Source organism: Sprattus sprattus, assembly GCF_963457725.1.
Source record: "Sprattus sprattus genome assembly, chromosome: 4".
Taxonomy (NCBI): Eukaryota; Metazoa; Chordata; class Actinopteri; order Clupeiformes; family Clupeidae; genus Sprattus; species Sprattus sprattus.
The window spans coordinates 45,054,811-45,072,646 of record NC_137923.1 but is presented as its reverse complement, the minus strand read 5'-3'; the positions used below and the strand labels follow the sequence as shown (position 1 = coordinate 45,072,646).

Below are 17,836 nucleotides of genomic sequence, written 5' to 3'. Positions count from 1 at the left end.
AAAGATAGCATGCGTAAACTTTGTCTTCTTACTACTCACTAGACAAGAGAGACAGCAGAACGAGTATAGGACTTGGAGTGCAGACTCGAAGTTACAGGAGATCAAAATGGGAAACAGATAGAAAACTGTGCAGATAGTCATGCGGCAATATCACAGTCCGCTATATCATATCGTCTGTCATGATCGTACCGATCATATGATATGTGAAATGGTGCAGAAGGTCTAGGTCAGTATGTACCAACTTTCTGGGGACCAGGTTGCCATTATTCAGATTTTAAAGATCCCTAACCTGACCCTTCAGAACCATGCAACTGTCAATACACCAAAAAGACTACACTGCTTCCTACCATCTCCTTTTTTCATACAATGGCTAACACTGCCAAGGAGTATTTTTGCCAGTCTAAATTCCGAGTTATCTGATCTTTACTTGCTTTACTGACATTCAACTGTGCTGTTATCAAATTACAACATCAACAAATCACACATTGCAGAACTTTACCGTCAAGCTTAATACATAACAGCAGAATAACTAAGGCTACATATGAAGAACTTTCCCTGTCTTTTAACCAAAATGCAAAAGTCTCTGTGGAAAATAACATGGTCCCCAGAATAATTAGAAGGGACATAAAGCTCTGGACAGCCAACACGGGCTCTCTATTTGTACCTGTTGATAACCGTTGGTCGGTTTCTTCGGTTTTTCCGGCACAGGAAGGCTGGTGCCGCTGACCACAGACTTGTCGAAGGGAGGGAAATTTTTGGAGGTGGATTTGACGTTATTGATCTCGACTGTAACCTTGGCTTTCTCTGGCTTGGGAAGAGGAGGAAGTGGTAGAGGCACAGGAGCTGGTGCCTCTTTCTTAGGAGGTGGTTTCACGAAAGGAGGTTTTGGACGTTCTTCGACGGTTTTAACGGTTTCAATTACAACGACCTCTGGTTTTGGAGGTGGTGGTTTTGCAGGTGCAACAACTTTGACTTCTGTTTTAACTTTGACCACCTCTGTTTTGGTGACTTCAGGCTTGGCAGCAACAACTTCCACTTTCTCTGTTTTGATGACCTCTGCTTTTGTTGGGGCCTTCACCTCAGTTTTTACAGTCTTGACTTTAATAGTTTCTGATTTGGTGACCGGTTTAGTTACTGTGACCTTGATCTCAGTTTTAGTGACCTCAGCTTTGGGAGATTTGACTTTCACAGCTTCCTTTTTGGTGACTTCTGGTTTGATGGCTACCACTTTCACAGTCTCTGTTTTGGTAACCTCTGGTTTGGCGGCTACCACTTTGACCGTTTCTGTTTTGGTAACCTCTGGTTTGGCGGCTACCACTTTCACAGTCTCTGTTTTGGTAACCTCTGGTTTGGCGGCTACCACTTTCACCGTTTCTGTTTTGGTAACCTCTGGTTTGGCGGCTACCGCTTTCACCGTTTCTGTTTTGGTAACTTCTGGTTTGGCGGCTACCACCTTCACGGTCTCTGTTTTGGTAACCTCTGGTTTGACAGCTACCACCTTCACAGTCTCTGTTATGGTAACATCTGGTTTGGCGGCTACCACTTTCACTGTTTCTGTTATGGTAACATCTGGTTTGGCGGCTACCACTTTCACCATTTCTGTTTTGGTAACTACTGGTTTGGCAGCTACTACTTTCACCATTTCTGTTTTGGTAACTACTGGTTTGGCGACTACCACTTTCACCTTTTCTGTTTTGGTAACTACTGGTTTGGCGGCTACCTCTTTCACCATTTCAGTTTTGACAACCACTGCCTTTGCTGGTGCAACTTTGACCTCCTTCTTCTCAGTTTTTACAACTTTTACTTTTGTTTCAGTCTTTTCTACTTTAACTTTAGTGACTTTGGTTTTGGCCTCTTTGGCAACTTCAGTTGCAGCAGTTTCAGCGTTAGCAGTCTCAGCTTTAGCAGCTTCAACTTTTACAACTTTTGGTTTTTCTTTCTTTTCGACTGTGGCCTCTACTTTCACTTCAGCTTTGGCGGTTTTTGCCCCATTGCCATTGACTTTGCCATTGCCGTTAACTTTTTTATCAGTGGCAGCTTTGCCATTGGCCTTTTTCTCCTCAACAGCCACTACTTTCTCTTCAACAACCACAACCTTTTCTTCAGCCACAGCCGCTTTGCCGTTACCATTGGCTTTGCCATTGGCCTTTTTCTCCTCAACAGTCACTACTCTCTCTTCAACAACCACAACCTTTTCTTCAGCCACTTTGGCCTTGCCATTTTCTTTTTTTTCAACAGTGGTGGGAGCCTCAGTTGCTTTCCCATTGCCATTGGCTTTGCCATTGGGCTTACCATTGCCATTAGCTTTCTTCTCCTCAGGTCCCTTACCATTGCCATTGGTTTTGGTTTCGCCGTTTTTGCCATTGCCATTTACTTTCACCTCACCATTGACTTTTTTCTCTTCTGCCCCTTTGCCATTACCATTGACTTTCTTCTCAGCCCCGTTTTTGGGAGCTGCTGTAGCAGCAACGGCGGCTGTGGTTGGTTTGATTTTTGACAGGAGGATATCAATGGCGGTGGGCTTTGCCTTGGTGGGTTTAGCTGCAGCAGAAGCAGGAGCTGCCTCCACTTTGGCTTGTTTGGTAGGTTTGACTGGGGAGGCAGATGCTTTTGCTGGTTTAGTCACAGCTGGCTTGAACTTTTCTGCGGTAGCCTTTGATGGGGCAGGCTTCCCGAGGGCAGGTTTAGCTTTAGCTGGAGCAGTTTTGGGTTTACTGGCCTCGCCATTACTAGCTTTGCTACCCTATTACGTGTGTTGATTAGATGTGATATGTATTTTGTATGGGTGTGGGTGTTGTGAGATGGAAAGAGACAGCGAGAGAGACAAACAGACAGATAGACAGACAAACAGAGAGACAAACCAGGGATGGGAGGGGTTGAAAGCAAAGGGGATGGACAGATGGAGAGAGAAAGACAAAGATTGATGTTTTGAGACACAATGAAGCTTGGATGACTGGTTGAGACTCCTCTGGCATTACTGGATATAGCCTCATGTAACGCAGTTCTACACTAAGAACAATCGTACCCAAAAGGTGTTACAGCTACACCTGCATCATAAGAAGAAATAATATACCATTTTGCCAGACAACAAAGTAACTATTTAGGCCGTTTTCTCCAGTAATGCCAACCTCCATATTAAAAAAGCAGCAACTTTGTGCTCATGGTTTGCAGGGGCACTGGGTGGTGGGTGGAAGGGTCGAGTAGGGGTGGGTGGGGGGGTATGCGGGGGGGTGGTTTGGCTGCTCAGGTAAAGCCAGCACTACTCAATATATTGGTCATGAGAGGAGACCACATTGAGCTTTCCAACTGTGCACAGAGAGGACAGTGAGAGGGACATGCTAGAGATCTTACATGAGATCCTACATGAGATCACACAAAGCATGTCATAAGATGGAGTGAGATGTCGACGATGGAGGATAAGAATTACATCCCATTGCCAGACACATGCATGACATGCTTAGACTACTGTAAGTGTCAGATATTATTAGGAAACACTATAGTATTCTAAGTACCAGTAGTGCACTATAAGTATGAGTTCATATTATACATAAACTTAATTTTAGCGGGTGAATAGTTTCTGTTGTTATGGTAGACACATGTGAAGAGACTCTACTCGATTCTGTTTAGAAAAACAACCATTAATACCCCATGCTGGTAGACACGTACTAAAAAAAAGAGATTCGATTTATAACCGATTTTCAAACACACAGGAGAGACATAGGACACACAAGGATGCAGATGCAATCTGATCAAAAGACAGGCAAACATACTAGTACACAATGAGTTGTTTAAGACAGACAGTATAAACATCAAGACAGACATATCATGTGAATAAAGCGTAATCACACAAAAAATGTCAATTCATGCAGATGTCATTCACTCGATCTATCAATTAGACATGAGTACAAATCAGACATGCAAACCTATCTCTTTAGCAGTTGGTCAGACCCAGTGGGAAATATCCGGATCTGTTTGTTTGTATTCATGTTAGTGTTTTTGTGAGTGTGTGTGGGAAAGGAGTTTTTTGCGTGTCTGTGTGAGGGAGAATAACTGCACGTTGTGGAGTGTGTGTATGAAAAGGTAATGGGTGAGGGAAGGTATGGCAGTACACTATAGTGAATAACCCCCAGTGCCCCTGTAAATTAAATACTTATACACAGTTACACAAATACATTCAAACATATATACAACACATAAACAATAAATGACTGACAACATGTAAAATAAATTCCAGACAACGGGAAATTCAACACTGACGAATCGTGACGACGATGGGACGGGGACGGATGAAGGCGACAGGGCCGCAAACGTGTTAAGTACAAAACGGGAGGAGAGAAAAGAGAAGCTGAATGGACGAGAAGTCTAGAGACTAACTGAAAATTATGCTTTTGAAAAAGTACTGAGACCTGGAGGTACTGAGAGAGACAAAGCACTAAGAATACTATTGCCACACCACTTAAGAAACAAATCAGATCATAACAGCAAATCTAATCCATTCCTCTCTTTCTCACTCCTCTCCCCCCTTTGGTTCTTTTACTCCCTCTTTACCTGTTCGGCAGGGGGCCCCGTATGAGGGAAGGGGGAGGACGATGGGAAGGGGGTGCCGGTTGTTTCCTCGTAATAAAAGGGGTATTCATAGTCATCCCGCTCTTCATCAAAGTACTGAGAGAAATGGGGGGGGGGTGAAGAAAGAGAGTGGAGCCAGTGGAATGTGTGAGAGGAAAGGTAGCGAGCGTTTGAATGTAAAAGAGAAGGAGAGAAAGAAAGAGGGGGGTAAAACGACAGAGAGTTCAAAATTCGAGAAAATAAAGCAGTGAGAGTTTGAGCTATTCACAAAGAGCTAGTATGTCATAATGCATGGGTCCTCCATTGCATATGCTGATGACAGACTTAGCACCTTTGTGAATCAGTCAAAAAGCACAAGGAAAGATAAACACATTTTGTTCATTTATGAGCACACCTGGAAACAAATCATAATATCCTCCCTTAAATAAGACTGTCCCACCGGAGATCACAACACTATATCAGGAAAAGGAACACTAATTAAAATGGGGTTTCATATTATGGGAGATGATGTTAAGTTTGATTTCTATTTCTATGTGTATCTATTTGTTATGTAATGTGGTAATATGGAGATAAATATAGAATGATGCCCAAGGATGGATATTAAATGATTTCCAATAAAGTATAAAAATAAAATGTCAAATAAAGCATGACGGTCAGGTAAGGACAGACCCTTGTGTCATCATCACAGCCCATCTGAGAGACAGCAGAGAGAGGCCACATGCTAGCCGCATGTCTTAATGCACCACTGCTCTCCTGTTCTTCAGGTCTGCTGTGCTGAAGAGATTGCTCATAAAATGAAACTAGAGAGACAAACTGATACAAACAGTGTTTGTGAGGACAGAGACAAACTTTGACCTTTGATGAGATGTAGATGACCAAGCAGAAGCCCGAGTTTATTATTAGAATGGGGAACACTGTGGAATTAGTCGTCGTGGTTGCGGTAACAGGAAAAAGAAGGTACTGCAATGCAACTTTGAGACAAACGTTTTGGGGGTAAATCTAGCAGCCGTGTCATATTGTGTAATTTACTTTAGCTGTCAGATGATCTAGGCATGTCCCTGGTGAGTCACAGTGAATGTCGGTATTTAGTCTGAAGAGAAAGGTGGAGGCAACAACAGTACACTGTATCCAGTGACTTAGTCAGTGCCGACCTCTCACATGTGCATTTAGCCATTATCAGACATTTCCACCAAGACACCAGACTCTGTAATGGATGTGGCCTTGATCTGGTCCTGATCTGCATCCAGATCCACCCAGTCCTCACCAGATCCACCCAATCCTCACCAGATCAGTGTCAAATCCCTTTCAGAGTCACCTGCTGTCTCAGCATCCATAGTAACAACAAAAGCCAAGAGACCAAATTTGGTTATACTACGCTACTCAAGAAACACTGTAGCATTTCGCTTCCCATCATTCTGAAGCCAATGAGAATTAAATCATTTCTACCTAGAACCCTCAATGGTGCTCTTTCACTGATCCTAAAGGGTTCTTTAGTCAGCTGTAGAGCATTTCTAGGAACATTTGAGGGTTCTCGGTAGATCTTTTCAGAGCCCTTCTCTGAGGACAAAGTAGGAGGCTGAGCACACTGGCATTGCAGAAAGCCAGCCAAACAAACACACACTGTGACTCCTGAGGGAGTGTGTTGGCCAGCCGGTATGGCATCATTGTTTCTGTGGATTTTGTGAATTTTGTCTATATGTAGAGTGTGTTGTGTGTATCCCAGCGTGTGGTGGGGTGCTACTCACGGGAGGGTTGGGGTCCTGTGACTGGATCCTTGGCAGAGGGGAATCACAGTCTGGGCTGTAGTGCTCACAGAAGTCAAACGCAGCCTGAGAGTTAGATGCAATCAGCAGCTGCTGAATATCTCCCTAAAAGAGAAGACAATGGAGGCACCTTTAAGACTCAGCCAGCTGTTGTTAATATGAGAGCAGTTATCTCATTTTGAGGTGAACCAGTTTTAAGGGTATGGGTGAGGTTAAGAAAAAGTTGTGTGTATGGGATGCCTTCACAAGAGATCTTGCTTTAATATGGACTCCAAAAGGCAGATTATGATTCGTGTGTTGCTGGATTATATTTGTGGAGAGATAGCATTCATTTGGTTATATGTATTGAAGATTGTACCACACAGTTCATTAACAGACATTCCAGCTGAGAGGGCCTACCATTTTCACACCCTTTTCATCAAGCTGCACCTCTACTATCTCTCACACTATCCCACAAACCCTCTAACCATGACCTCAATCTGACCTGGAAGACCTCATCCAGCAAGCGAGAACCGAACACGGTGATGCCCTTGGTGTCAATCACGGGGTTGTTGCTACGGGGCAGGGTCTTGGTCAGACGCTTCTTACAATCCAAGAGCAGGGTGACGGTCTTCTTCTGCACGGAGATGGCAATGCGGTGCCACCTGCAGGCAGGGAGGAGGTAGGGCACAATGGTGTCAACATGATACACGGGTCCAGAAGGGTGCCTGTCAGGATGTGTGTGTGTGTGTGTGTGTGTGTGTGTGTGTGTGTGTGTGTGTGTGTGTGTGTGTGTGTGTGTGTGTGTGTGTGTGTGTGTGTGTTTGTGTGTGTGTGTGTGTGTGTGTGTGTGTGTGTGTGTGTGAGTGTGTGTGTGTGTGTGTGTGTGTGTGTGTGTGTGTGTGTGTGTGTGTGTGTGTGTGTGTGTGTGTGTCTCTAAGGTTGTGCATATGTATATACTGTTGTAAACGGGAGATAAGCGGGATAACGGCCTCCGAGCTGTGCAGTTCTACAAAGTGAATGAACTTCGCGGAGCAACAGTTCTTTGCCCCGCAGCGTCCATTAACTTTGTAGAACTGCACAGCTCGTCGACCGTTATCCCTTACATGTGCACATCATGAATGCATTACATTATGTTACATTATGTATAACGAGAAGGGAAAAGGTTGGATTCTTTAAAATAGAGACTTGATCCACCAAGCTCATTGTGGACACACCTTGGAAAGACACACGTTAAATAGCAGAGACAACACAGTAGCAGGATAGCACAGTTCACAATATTAGCCAGTGAGAGTGAGGGCAATGGTTAGGTAGCAAAGGTCCAGACTTTAATAAATAGCACAAACACAAAATGCCAATAATATAATAAATGCATTGTAGCCTGAAATTAAAGCCGATAGTGAAACACATAGTGTATGCAACAATGTAATATTGTAATATTGACAATATAATGATCATATATTTATGTATGTGTATATCATTTTCAAATGGTCAATAATGTAATAACCTGACCTTAATGATAAACCATTAAAGTGTTGGTTTGTCAATATCAAAGTCTAGACCCTTACAGTGGGGACAGTCAGCTGGGTAAGGGAGGCGGGCAGGGGGCGGGGGAGGTTACTGACTTGCCGTCGGCCAAGTTGACACCCCTGAAGAGCGGGTAGTCCTCGGGGGCGGGCTTGCGGTTCTGGTCCTCGTACAGGAAGACAGGGGAGCGTCCCAGCTCCAGGCCCAACTGCTGCACGCCCTGCTCACTGTAGACGGACAGTAGGAAGGCCTGCAGGCCAGCCTTGGCCTTCACCAGAGTCATGATGGAGAAATTCTCTGGGAACGGACCTGCAGGAGCACAAACACGGAGGAGAACGGGAAGGAGAGAGGGGGGAGAGAGGGGGGGAGAGAGGGGGAGGGAAAGCGAGAGAGGGAGAAACAGGGCCAGTGGGATTGGGAGTGTGGGAGTGAAGCGCACAAGATGAATGGGAAGTGCAAGGGATGTAGGAAGGAGAGAGAAGAGAGAGAGAGAGAGTTAAAAATGAAGACAGAGGAGAATGATGCAATCAGAGTCAGAGATGGAGAGATGAAGACGGAGAGAATAGAAAAAGAAACATCAAGGGAGAAGGGAAACAGCATTTTTGCCATAAAAGGATAAAGAAGCAATGAAGCCAAGATGAAGGCGGAGGCATGCCAAACAACAGTGAATAAGAGAGGAGAGGAGAGGAGAGGAGAGGAGAAGAGAGGAGAGGAGAGGAGAGGAGAGGAGAGGAGAGGAGAAGAGAGGAGAGGAAGCAAAGTCAGAGTGAATAAGAAAGTTATTTTCATGGTATGGATCATTGAACAACATCAGAATACTTGTCCTAACAGGTATTATATCACAAGTGTCATAATGATAGCTTAGGCACAGACTAAATCAGCTGAATTTGTAGCTCTGGGTTCCTTTAAATAAGCATGTATGGTCAAGTTATATGCTCATTGCAGAGAGTTTCATGTTTGACATTTCTTGGCCTTCGTGCCGCACACTTGTTCCTTAGCTTTTTAATTATATGCTACGATTTCAAAGAATTTCCAGCAACATCACTGTCTTGCCATAGGCCCAGAGGATAATTGCAGAACAAAGAAAACAGAGTAAAGAAATGTGGAGTCACCGTAAAACCACCAAGAGACCAAAAAACTACAAAAGCAAAACATACAACATGAGAAAAATATTCTGAAATGGAATCTGCAGGAGCAAAAACTATTCTGTGTGTTTTTAGGAAACAGTTGCTGGGAATAGCTTGACGGTACAGTGCGCATCACAAAAACAGGCCGCAAATGTACACCAGATGATAAATGTAATTAATGTTCTGATATACTTTTGTCTTGCATGTCGTAACTGAATGACTGCACAAATGGTGTCAATAAAAAATTGATTAAAAAAAAAAAAAAAAAACAGGCCGCAAACTAAATCAGTATTTTGTATTATTTTCAGGCATCTTGGATGGCCATCCCGCCAAGCCAGGAGCGGTACCTGAGAAGAGCTGACTGGTGGGGACGGAGATCTGGGCCTTCTTGGTGATACGGTAGGCATGGTCAGAGGTGCCGGGACGGCGGGACGTGCAGAAGCCTGGAACCTTCTGCACCCCCTCAGGGAGAGAGGGCAGCTGCAGCACCTTCAACACGTCCACTGGATCTGGGGGAGACCGGGAGGAGGGAGAGGAAAACAGATATAGGGGGGGGGGGGGGGGGGGGGGGGAGAGGAGCAGATAGAAATGTATAGATGTAGAGAGACAGAGAGAAACAGAAAGAAAATAATTAGTTTCAATTTTAAAATCTGATTCATATTTATGACATTACCAAAGCACAATCCAATGAACTACTTCTATGATAGCATTGTTTTAGAATTCAGAATGAATCAATCAAGGGCAATGTTTTTCAACAATAAGGTGTCAGCAAGGGATAAAATATGGCTTGCAAGCTCTGCTTTCATGTTCCCAGGGTGTTTTGTGGAATTTTTCAAGGAAATTCACTAGAATGTGATACAATTACAGACAGCATTCCAAAACCCCCCTTGAATTTTTGACAATTCTAAAATAGTTGTGAACTGTTCCGGAATTGTTTAACTAGCTTCATCTGTTTGGCACATCAGAACTACCAGCAGACCCTTTTGAAGTGCTTCAGTTTTAACCCTTTAGTTGCCTTTAGTTGGACGTCACTGAAGATGAGGAAGAATAAAATAACTGCAGCGAGATCACAGAGTTATTTAAATGAGTTATGATTGTCTTGCCTCAAACTGGTTTACAAAATGTAATGGTACTAAATCATCTGAAGGTTAAATTATGTGGTTATGCATTGGGTTTCCAAGCAACCGCAAATAGACTAAATCGGTTAGATTTTAATTTAGCGGTTAGTTTCCTCTGTGTCCTCGCCAGCTTCCCAACCACATTCAGAAAAACAGATGTAATCTCTCATTCAGTTTGGTCATTCAAGTCATTTAACTGCCATGTACAGTAGACTCTGAACACAAATAACAAGGAGGAAATATTATTGGTCTGTCATCATCTTGAACTCACTTGAACTGAATTCCAGAACCCATGTGTTGAACCCTTTTTCCAACAATGAGCCATAGATAATGATTATAAGTCAACATATAGTAAATGGTCTCGGAGGACAGTCATTCTAATGCCACAAAGGGATTTTCATTGCCATGGACTGTTAGTAACAACCTGAAAGAGCAAAGAGAGAGAGGGAGGGAAGGAGGGATGGAGGAGGGGGGAGAGAAAAGGAGGTATAGGGAACATAAGGAAAGGAGGAAATCCCAATGGAGAACTTTAATTCAACGCACCATTGAGATCCACACACAAGAACTGAGGAGAGAGAGAGACTGAGTAGAAGAAATGTAGAGAGAGAGAGAGAGAGACTGAGAGAGAGAATGAAAGAGAGAAAGAGAGAGAATGAAACAGTGGTGGAGATGGCAGCTACTGTATCATATTGCCAAGCAGGATGAAAACACACAATGTGAGCCTCTGTTTAAAGAGCCACAGTCACACACATACACACATACAACCATACACACACACACACACACACACACACACACACATATATATACACAGCTGCTCCCAGGGTCTTCCTGTCCAGAGGAGGCCCAAAAAATATGTTGACAAAAACACCACCTCAGGTTACACACACCCACACAAACACACATTCTCTCATTATCTTACACACACACACACACACACAAACGCACACTATCTCATTCTCTTACCCACACACAAACGCACAAACGCACTGGTATGTATATTTAGGAGGCTCAAAAAAATTAAAAAGGACACGGCAGGAAAGGCGGATGAATGGAGCAAGAGGCCCCTGCGCTTTTCTCCAGTGCCACCCTGCTAAGTATTCACACATGCCCCAGGACCACCCCACTCCCCACCAGGCCTCAGGTGACACCGGAGGACCTCTGGTAACAGTAGATGAATAACAGATCTCTCAGCCCCCGCCACTTCAGTCATCATTAGATGCTAACAGCAACTCCTTCATTGGCCATTTCCTCAGTTTAAGACATACAGTAAAGTATTTGTTTTCAATGGGACATACAGAGGGCCTGGTGCAAGAATGCAGGCATCATGAATGGGGTGGTTTGGGTACGATGGAGAATCCTGAAGTTTTATGTGTTTTTCTAACTTACAAATAGCAGATGTTCAAATGTATAATGTAAGACTGCACTGAGTACAGAACACTGGTGAGAACAGTGCTACAGCTGTGACCATACCGGTATTTATCCACTAGAGGGGGTAATATCAAAAGTACTATGCTGATTAAAGTGTAAAGAGTGAGGGCTGATTGTCCAATCAACATTCCCTTGCCATTAATGTTGTTGATGCTCATCCTGAAGAATACCCTGAATACACTGGGGAATGCGAATGCAAATACAAAAATCACACATACTACATAAACATTAATAACATCAGTGTCATGATCTGTATGTGTGCATACCGTGTAGGTGTGTGTGTGTGACCTGAACCTCACACCACTAGATACTGGGCACCCTGGAAAAGAAATGCCTGAACAAACAAAGCACTGCAACTCAAACATGCGGAAAGCACACAGGGCGACGGCAAACAAATGCCCTTTGAGTGGCCTAAACACACACACATCACAACACAACAAAACACAAGCAAAGAAACACACAGATCACCGGTGGGAACGATTAGGCTCCCCTCACACAAACCTGGTAGGACTCCGAGGCATCAGAATGTTTGCCATCCACTGTAAACACCAAACAGTGAACAAGGAAGAGATGTTCCTGCGGATGCCCCCTCTCCCCCTCCAACCCTTCCCCTCTCGTCGACCCCTGCTCTCCTCTCGCTCTCTCTGTCTCTTACTTTCTTCCCTTCATACTTGTGCACCGGTGTCAAATACCAGAGAGATACACCATCTGACACCTTGACCTCTACACTTTCACCTTTCTACTGACACAAATGTGTTATTGTGTGTGTGTGAGAGAGAGACAGAGAGCAAGAGATGCAGACAGACACACTGAGAGAAAGAGAGAGAGAGAGAGAAATAGAGAGGGAGAGAGAGATGCAGACAGACACACTGAGAGAAAGAGAGAGAGAGAGAAATAGAGAGGGAGGGAGAGATGCAGACAGACACACGGAAAGAAAGAAAAAGAGAGAGCGAGAGAGGGCAGTGAACACAGAAGAGCAAAGAGCAGAGACAGAAATAGACAAGTAACAATAAATGAAAGATTAATATGGCCATAAAACAACACAAGATGACAGTCAACATTGAAGAAGAGGAAGTGGAAGAAGAAGAAGAGGAAGAAGAAGAGAGTGGGATTGAACAGATGTGAGCAGACAGAGAGGGCCCGTGCTCTCCATTTCCTCCATCTCCACGTGTCTCTCTCCACAGACGACCGCAGTAGTTAGGCGTGTATGCACAGCACTGAGTCGAGCCTATAATTTGCATCATCATTCTCTATATTTATGATGTATGTATAATGCTCCACTTTTGCACATAGAAAAGCTATCATAACCTCAACAACTATAATGAAGGGGTATTAAAAACCCTGGATTTAAAAAGTATTTTATATGAAAGCAATGCACATCTTGTAACTGTGACAAGGATTTCCAGAAAACATACTTTTTCGGCCAATTTTCAGTTATAACTTTTTAAACAACTAAACTAATCTGGTTTTGATTGCAAACATCTCTAAGCAGATACATAAATCTCCCTGTGAATCCATTATGTTCCTCAATGGTTGGTAATGTGTTGGACGCAGAATGCTGATTTTCAAAATGTCTGTCATATATCCACTCTCCCTCCAGTGTGAGAACTGTACTAAACATATGCATAAACTTAAACGGAGATGAATTCAACAAATCACAAGAGAGACTCATTAAAAAAAAAATGTAAGTTCACTTCCAAAACCTTTCCAAATAAGACAGCAGACCTTTCTGTCAAAATCAGAATGCACTGGATTTTAATCGACATTTGTACCCGTATTCTCTCTGCCAAGACTAGTGCCAACATATGCCCAGCATGTGGTTGGGCATGACTCAAGCTGGCCAGCTGGGGAGGGTGTACACTCCAACCACAATGGCTTCTAAAGGAGCACTGTGAACGGCAAAAGAAATATAAAGCTTAAATGGTGCCCCCTCAGCTACATACAGAGTCCTGTAAATACACCAAGTTAACGTCCTGCGGCTTATCCGCTACACTGGAGATTCAACCCAAAGCGTCAAGCCTTAACAATTTCCCCAGTCTTCTCCAGGCCCTTCTCCACAATAAAAGCTGTCCAGTGTACATAAATATCTCAAGCCAAACTATATGAAATGTGTAGGTAGTTAAGTCGAGTAGCTCTAAAAATGTTTAAGTGTTTAAAGGCTCTTTAGTGAGGACATCGGGAACTACAGATGGCAACTTTAAAGATTCTCAGAAACACCATTTAGGTGCTCTTTGTAGACAAGTGAAGGGTTCTTGTGTCAGGGAAGACCAAAGAAGCTTGTTCTCTGGTATATGAGTTCATAAAAAGTTCCTCTATACTTGTTATCCAAGATTAACCACCCACTAGTCAGAATGGTTTGAGAATTTAGCGTGATTGAGCACTCTCTAAAAAAAAAGACGTAAAATAAAAACGTGATTGATGTGTGTCTGAGTGGGAGTGAGGAATCAGCAGAGAAATTAAAGGAGAGGTGTGAAGTGAAAAACAGAGAGAAGAGAAAGGGTGTAATCATCATTGCCTTCAGGAGACACCCCTTTGGAGGAGAGGAAAATCCCCTGTGGTGAAATTACCCATACTTTCATGGAGAAGTACCTTGAACACTGACATGAATGTTCTGGAGGACTATGATTTACAAAGTGTATTATCATCCCAGACAGGCAATGGGTAAGGGGCCCCCAATCTTAACCTTTATTCTGTACTCAAACTGCCATTTGAACATTACTCTGTCTGGATTAAAATAAGCAGGGTGTCTAGGAGATGCTGGTGAACTCACCTTAAGGCCACTGAGCTAGTGACCTGAGCCACGTTAGCTAAGCAAAAAATGAAACCCCTGAAGAGCGATCATGTTTTTTCCGCCACAAAATGTGGAACATCATAGCATCCTATTTCTGTAAGACACTTCAGAGGCGGACTGTGATGCACGCACATTTTGACCATGTGCAGCAGCCATGCATCGAGTCTGGAGAAGACATCAACTAGTCTATTTAAACATAAACGCACTGGGATGCCACAAACTCCCAGCTCCACTTCCCGCTTCCTAAATAAGTATGCACTGGTAGGAGCTGAAGGGCAGTGTACATGGTCACTCGCTAACTCCAGTCCAAGAGGCCAATGCAGTAACATAAAATCTCTCAGAGTATGCAGATGCCAAAAAACTCAATGCTGCTCTCTGCAGGGCTGTGTGTCATGTGCACACTTCTCCACAAAGTGGCAGTATTGAGGCCATCTGAAATGCTTGCAGATTATGTGACCTCACACGCCGATAGATGGGTAATTCATGTTTTAAGTGTGGTCGTGATCTTGTGGGGGCAGCCATGACAACAGATTTACTGCAGTCGTCTGGTCTGCAGGCATACAACTCAGGTCAGATGGAGGTTATGAGTATATGGACGCGCACACACACACACACACACACACACACACACACACACACACACACACACACACACACACACACACACACACACACACATACACACACACACACACACACACAGCTGAGTGGTTGTCTGCCATTCAACTAGGAATGAGACCTTCTGGATCAAGCAGCAATGTACTGTGGCCTGGACAGGGCAGTGAGGCTAAACAATCATGCACAGAGTTTACCTGAGCAAGTGATTAGAGTAAGCTTAACTACTGACAGGGAGGAAATGAGAAAAGGAGGAGGGAGGAGAGGGACCCAAAATAGAGGAATGGGCCTACTTCCATATGACTGGGTGGCGGGAGGTAAACGGCAACAATGAACAAAAGAACGGCTTGAAAAAGCAGTGGCAGTGAACAGACGTTATGAAGGGAAAATTGAAGTAATGGCAGGTGACACGCTGTTGAGGAAGAGAGGCACAGTGGACACCCTCACGTGCACACCCGCTGTCGAGTATCCCGGGCATTTCCTCCACACACAGTGCCTCCATTCACTCCCTGGTGAGGGAGCAAGGGAAAGAAGGGGTAAGGGAGCGGGAGAGGGAGTGGGTATGTTTTGCTTAGCGCACCCCAGACAGGCTGTTCTTTGAGAGCAATCACTTTGAAATGAGTCTAAGGAACATCCATGTTAAACAAATATCCCCCACCTTCACTCTTCCATCACAAAAACCTTCTTTCATTTTCATACCATCCACTCTCTCCTTTTCTTTGACATTTTATAAAATTATAATACAAGACGTATTATTTCATATAATTTCATGGACGTGAATGGACTTTTCAAATACATAGACTGAGTAGAATCAGTGCAGGGTGTCAGTAATAGCAGGTTTGCGCCTCAGGTGATCGCTCCTGAGGCAGGTTGAGTGGACGCGCGTGCACGCACGCACGCACGCAGTTTCTTAACCAAAGGGCTTTGTAGCGAGCGCAAGAGGGGGCGTGAGGGAGGGCTCTAGGTGCTACGCGGGGAGAGAAATGTTTCAAATAGTTCAATGCAGCTCGATATTCGATTTCAGTCTCACATCTGCAGCTTGATGCGCTGCTTTTTAAACTAAGGTGTCAAACCCACACACACAGGGGGGCATTCAGCGGCACAGACTGAAAAAAATCCCTCGGGTCTCCACTCGCGCATTTGCACAAACATGACTGTACAGAGCACACACACAGGTAACACTAATGCATTCACTGCCCGTCTGTCTCCCTGGGACCCACTCTCACAGTAGCTCGCCGCTGTATAATAACCTATTCATAAAACGCGAAAATGTTCAGACTTCCTCCAAAATACACACGGGAGTCGGACTAGGGAAAGCGCAATCGCTTCTGCAATCTGAAATCGGACCTCGAGCCAAGGACCACAGAACTCAGCGCACAAATTGCTTAAAAAAACCTCACGCAAACCGCCACCAGCTTAACACACAGAAACCAACCCAGCTCTCAGTCATTAATGTCTTCATAAAGACCCGTTGATTCTCAAATTACTTCTATACTTCAATAGAAGTATTTAGTTGTTCGAAAAGGTTACACACATCCAACGTAATGTCATCCGAATGTCATCTAAAACTGAAATAAACGGATTTCAGATTAAAAATGGATCTGCATCTGAAAGAGGTTATCGTATCCTGAAATCCATGAAAAAACTGCTGTCGTTCTCCGCTACTAACGCTATATCATACTTCTTGTCAAATCAGGTGCAAACGCGGATTGGATTATGTGGATAATGCAAACACATTCCCAAATATCGTTTGAGAACATGTTGCAAAAAAATGTCCTCATGAAATTCCAATAAAAGGTGTATCACCTGCTTAATTGATACTGAATCTGAAACGTCTCAATTTGCTTAACAACTATGGTAGTAAAATAGGTAGATACATTGTGAGGCAAGTAACAGGTAACCAATTCAGAAATCATAAAGTGTTTCAAGCTATTCCGTGGACACCGTCTCAGCCTCTGTCCGGTGATTCCACTTTCTGTCTGTAAGGGGCAGGAGGCTGGATAACGATCAATCTGCGACAACACTGATGCCAACTCACTATGGACAAGCCTTGATGAAAACCTTGGCAGTAAAATGCACCGTCCTACCCTATGGCCCCGTCTGGGATAACACATCAGTGGTGCGCAACGTTGCCATAGCACACCTTCAGATTAGATCCAGTGAAATGTAAAAAGGGATAAAAAGTCCTCGGTAAACGCTATAAAAAGTAACGTAAATTCCAAGCCATTGTAAAGACAATATGAAATAAACTGTAGCTGTCACATTTCATGTGAGGGCAGCCAGTAGGTAGACTGACACCTGTCAAGGAAGCACTTTAATCAACATTAATAACCTAAAATACCAGACTTTGACCTACATGTTACAGAGAAAGCTCGCAAAGCAAAGGTTTAGATTTCGTCAAACAAACTCTCCTTGAAATCAAGCTACATGCAGACACTGGTGTGCGTAAAAGCGCAAATAACAACCGCATACATTTACTGACACATAACAGGTGCATTCTCACTAGACAGATTTAAACGCAAAATGAGTCTATACTAATAACAAGAATTACCTTTAAATCCAAGTTTACGAAAAAGAAGAGCGATCTTACCTGCTTGTGCCAAAGGCGTTTGGAACAAGGCGAGAGCCAAAGTCACCAAGGCGAGCGAGAGATCCATGCTCCACGGTCTCCGCTTCTTCCGAAACAGGCATTCTCCAATATCCATAGTGAGGGGTTTCAGACGGATTGCTTGTACTACAAGGCAGGACAGTTTTGAATTAGAGATACCTTCTCCCACAGAAAGTCAGTCGTTAGACTGATCTTTCTGTGAGGCGAAAATGATAAAGGTACGCCTGAAGAGATGCCTTGGATCTCACACCCACCTTGTCTTGAAAAAGTTACCTATCTACCTATCCTATGTACAAAAACTTAAATACTAA

The 17,836-nt window shown here is 43.8% G+C and overlaps 1 protein-coding gene across 1 annotated transcript in view; it reads right to left on the bottom strand.

Moving 5' to 3' along the window:
* The window catches only part of LOC308363531 (uncharacterized protein), a gene marked incomplete at both ends in the record, with an annotated part of 45,196 nt that extends 27,574 nt beyond the window's left edge, over positions 1-17,622 (bottom strand). The window contains 7 exons of the mRNA XM_080836336.1: positions 665-2,743; positions 4,549-4,662; positions 6,312-6,434; positions 6,814-6,973; positions 7,934-8,144; positions 9,310-9,471; positions 17,508-17,622. Coding sequence (XP_080692462.1) covers positions 665-2,743; positions 4,549-4,662; positions 6,312-6,434; positions 6,814-6,973; positions 7,934-8,144; positions 9,310-9,471; positions 17,508-17,622 — 2,964 coding nt within the window. The remainder of the gene's footprint in view (positions 1-664; positions 2,744-4,548; positions 4,663-6,311; positions 6,435-6,813; positions 6,974-7,933; positions 8,145-9,309; positions 9,472-17,507) is intronic.
* Between the last annotated feature and the right edge of the window lie 214 nt (positions 17,623-17,836).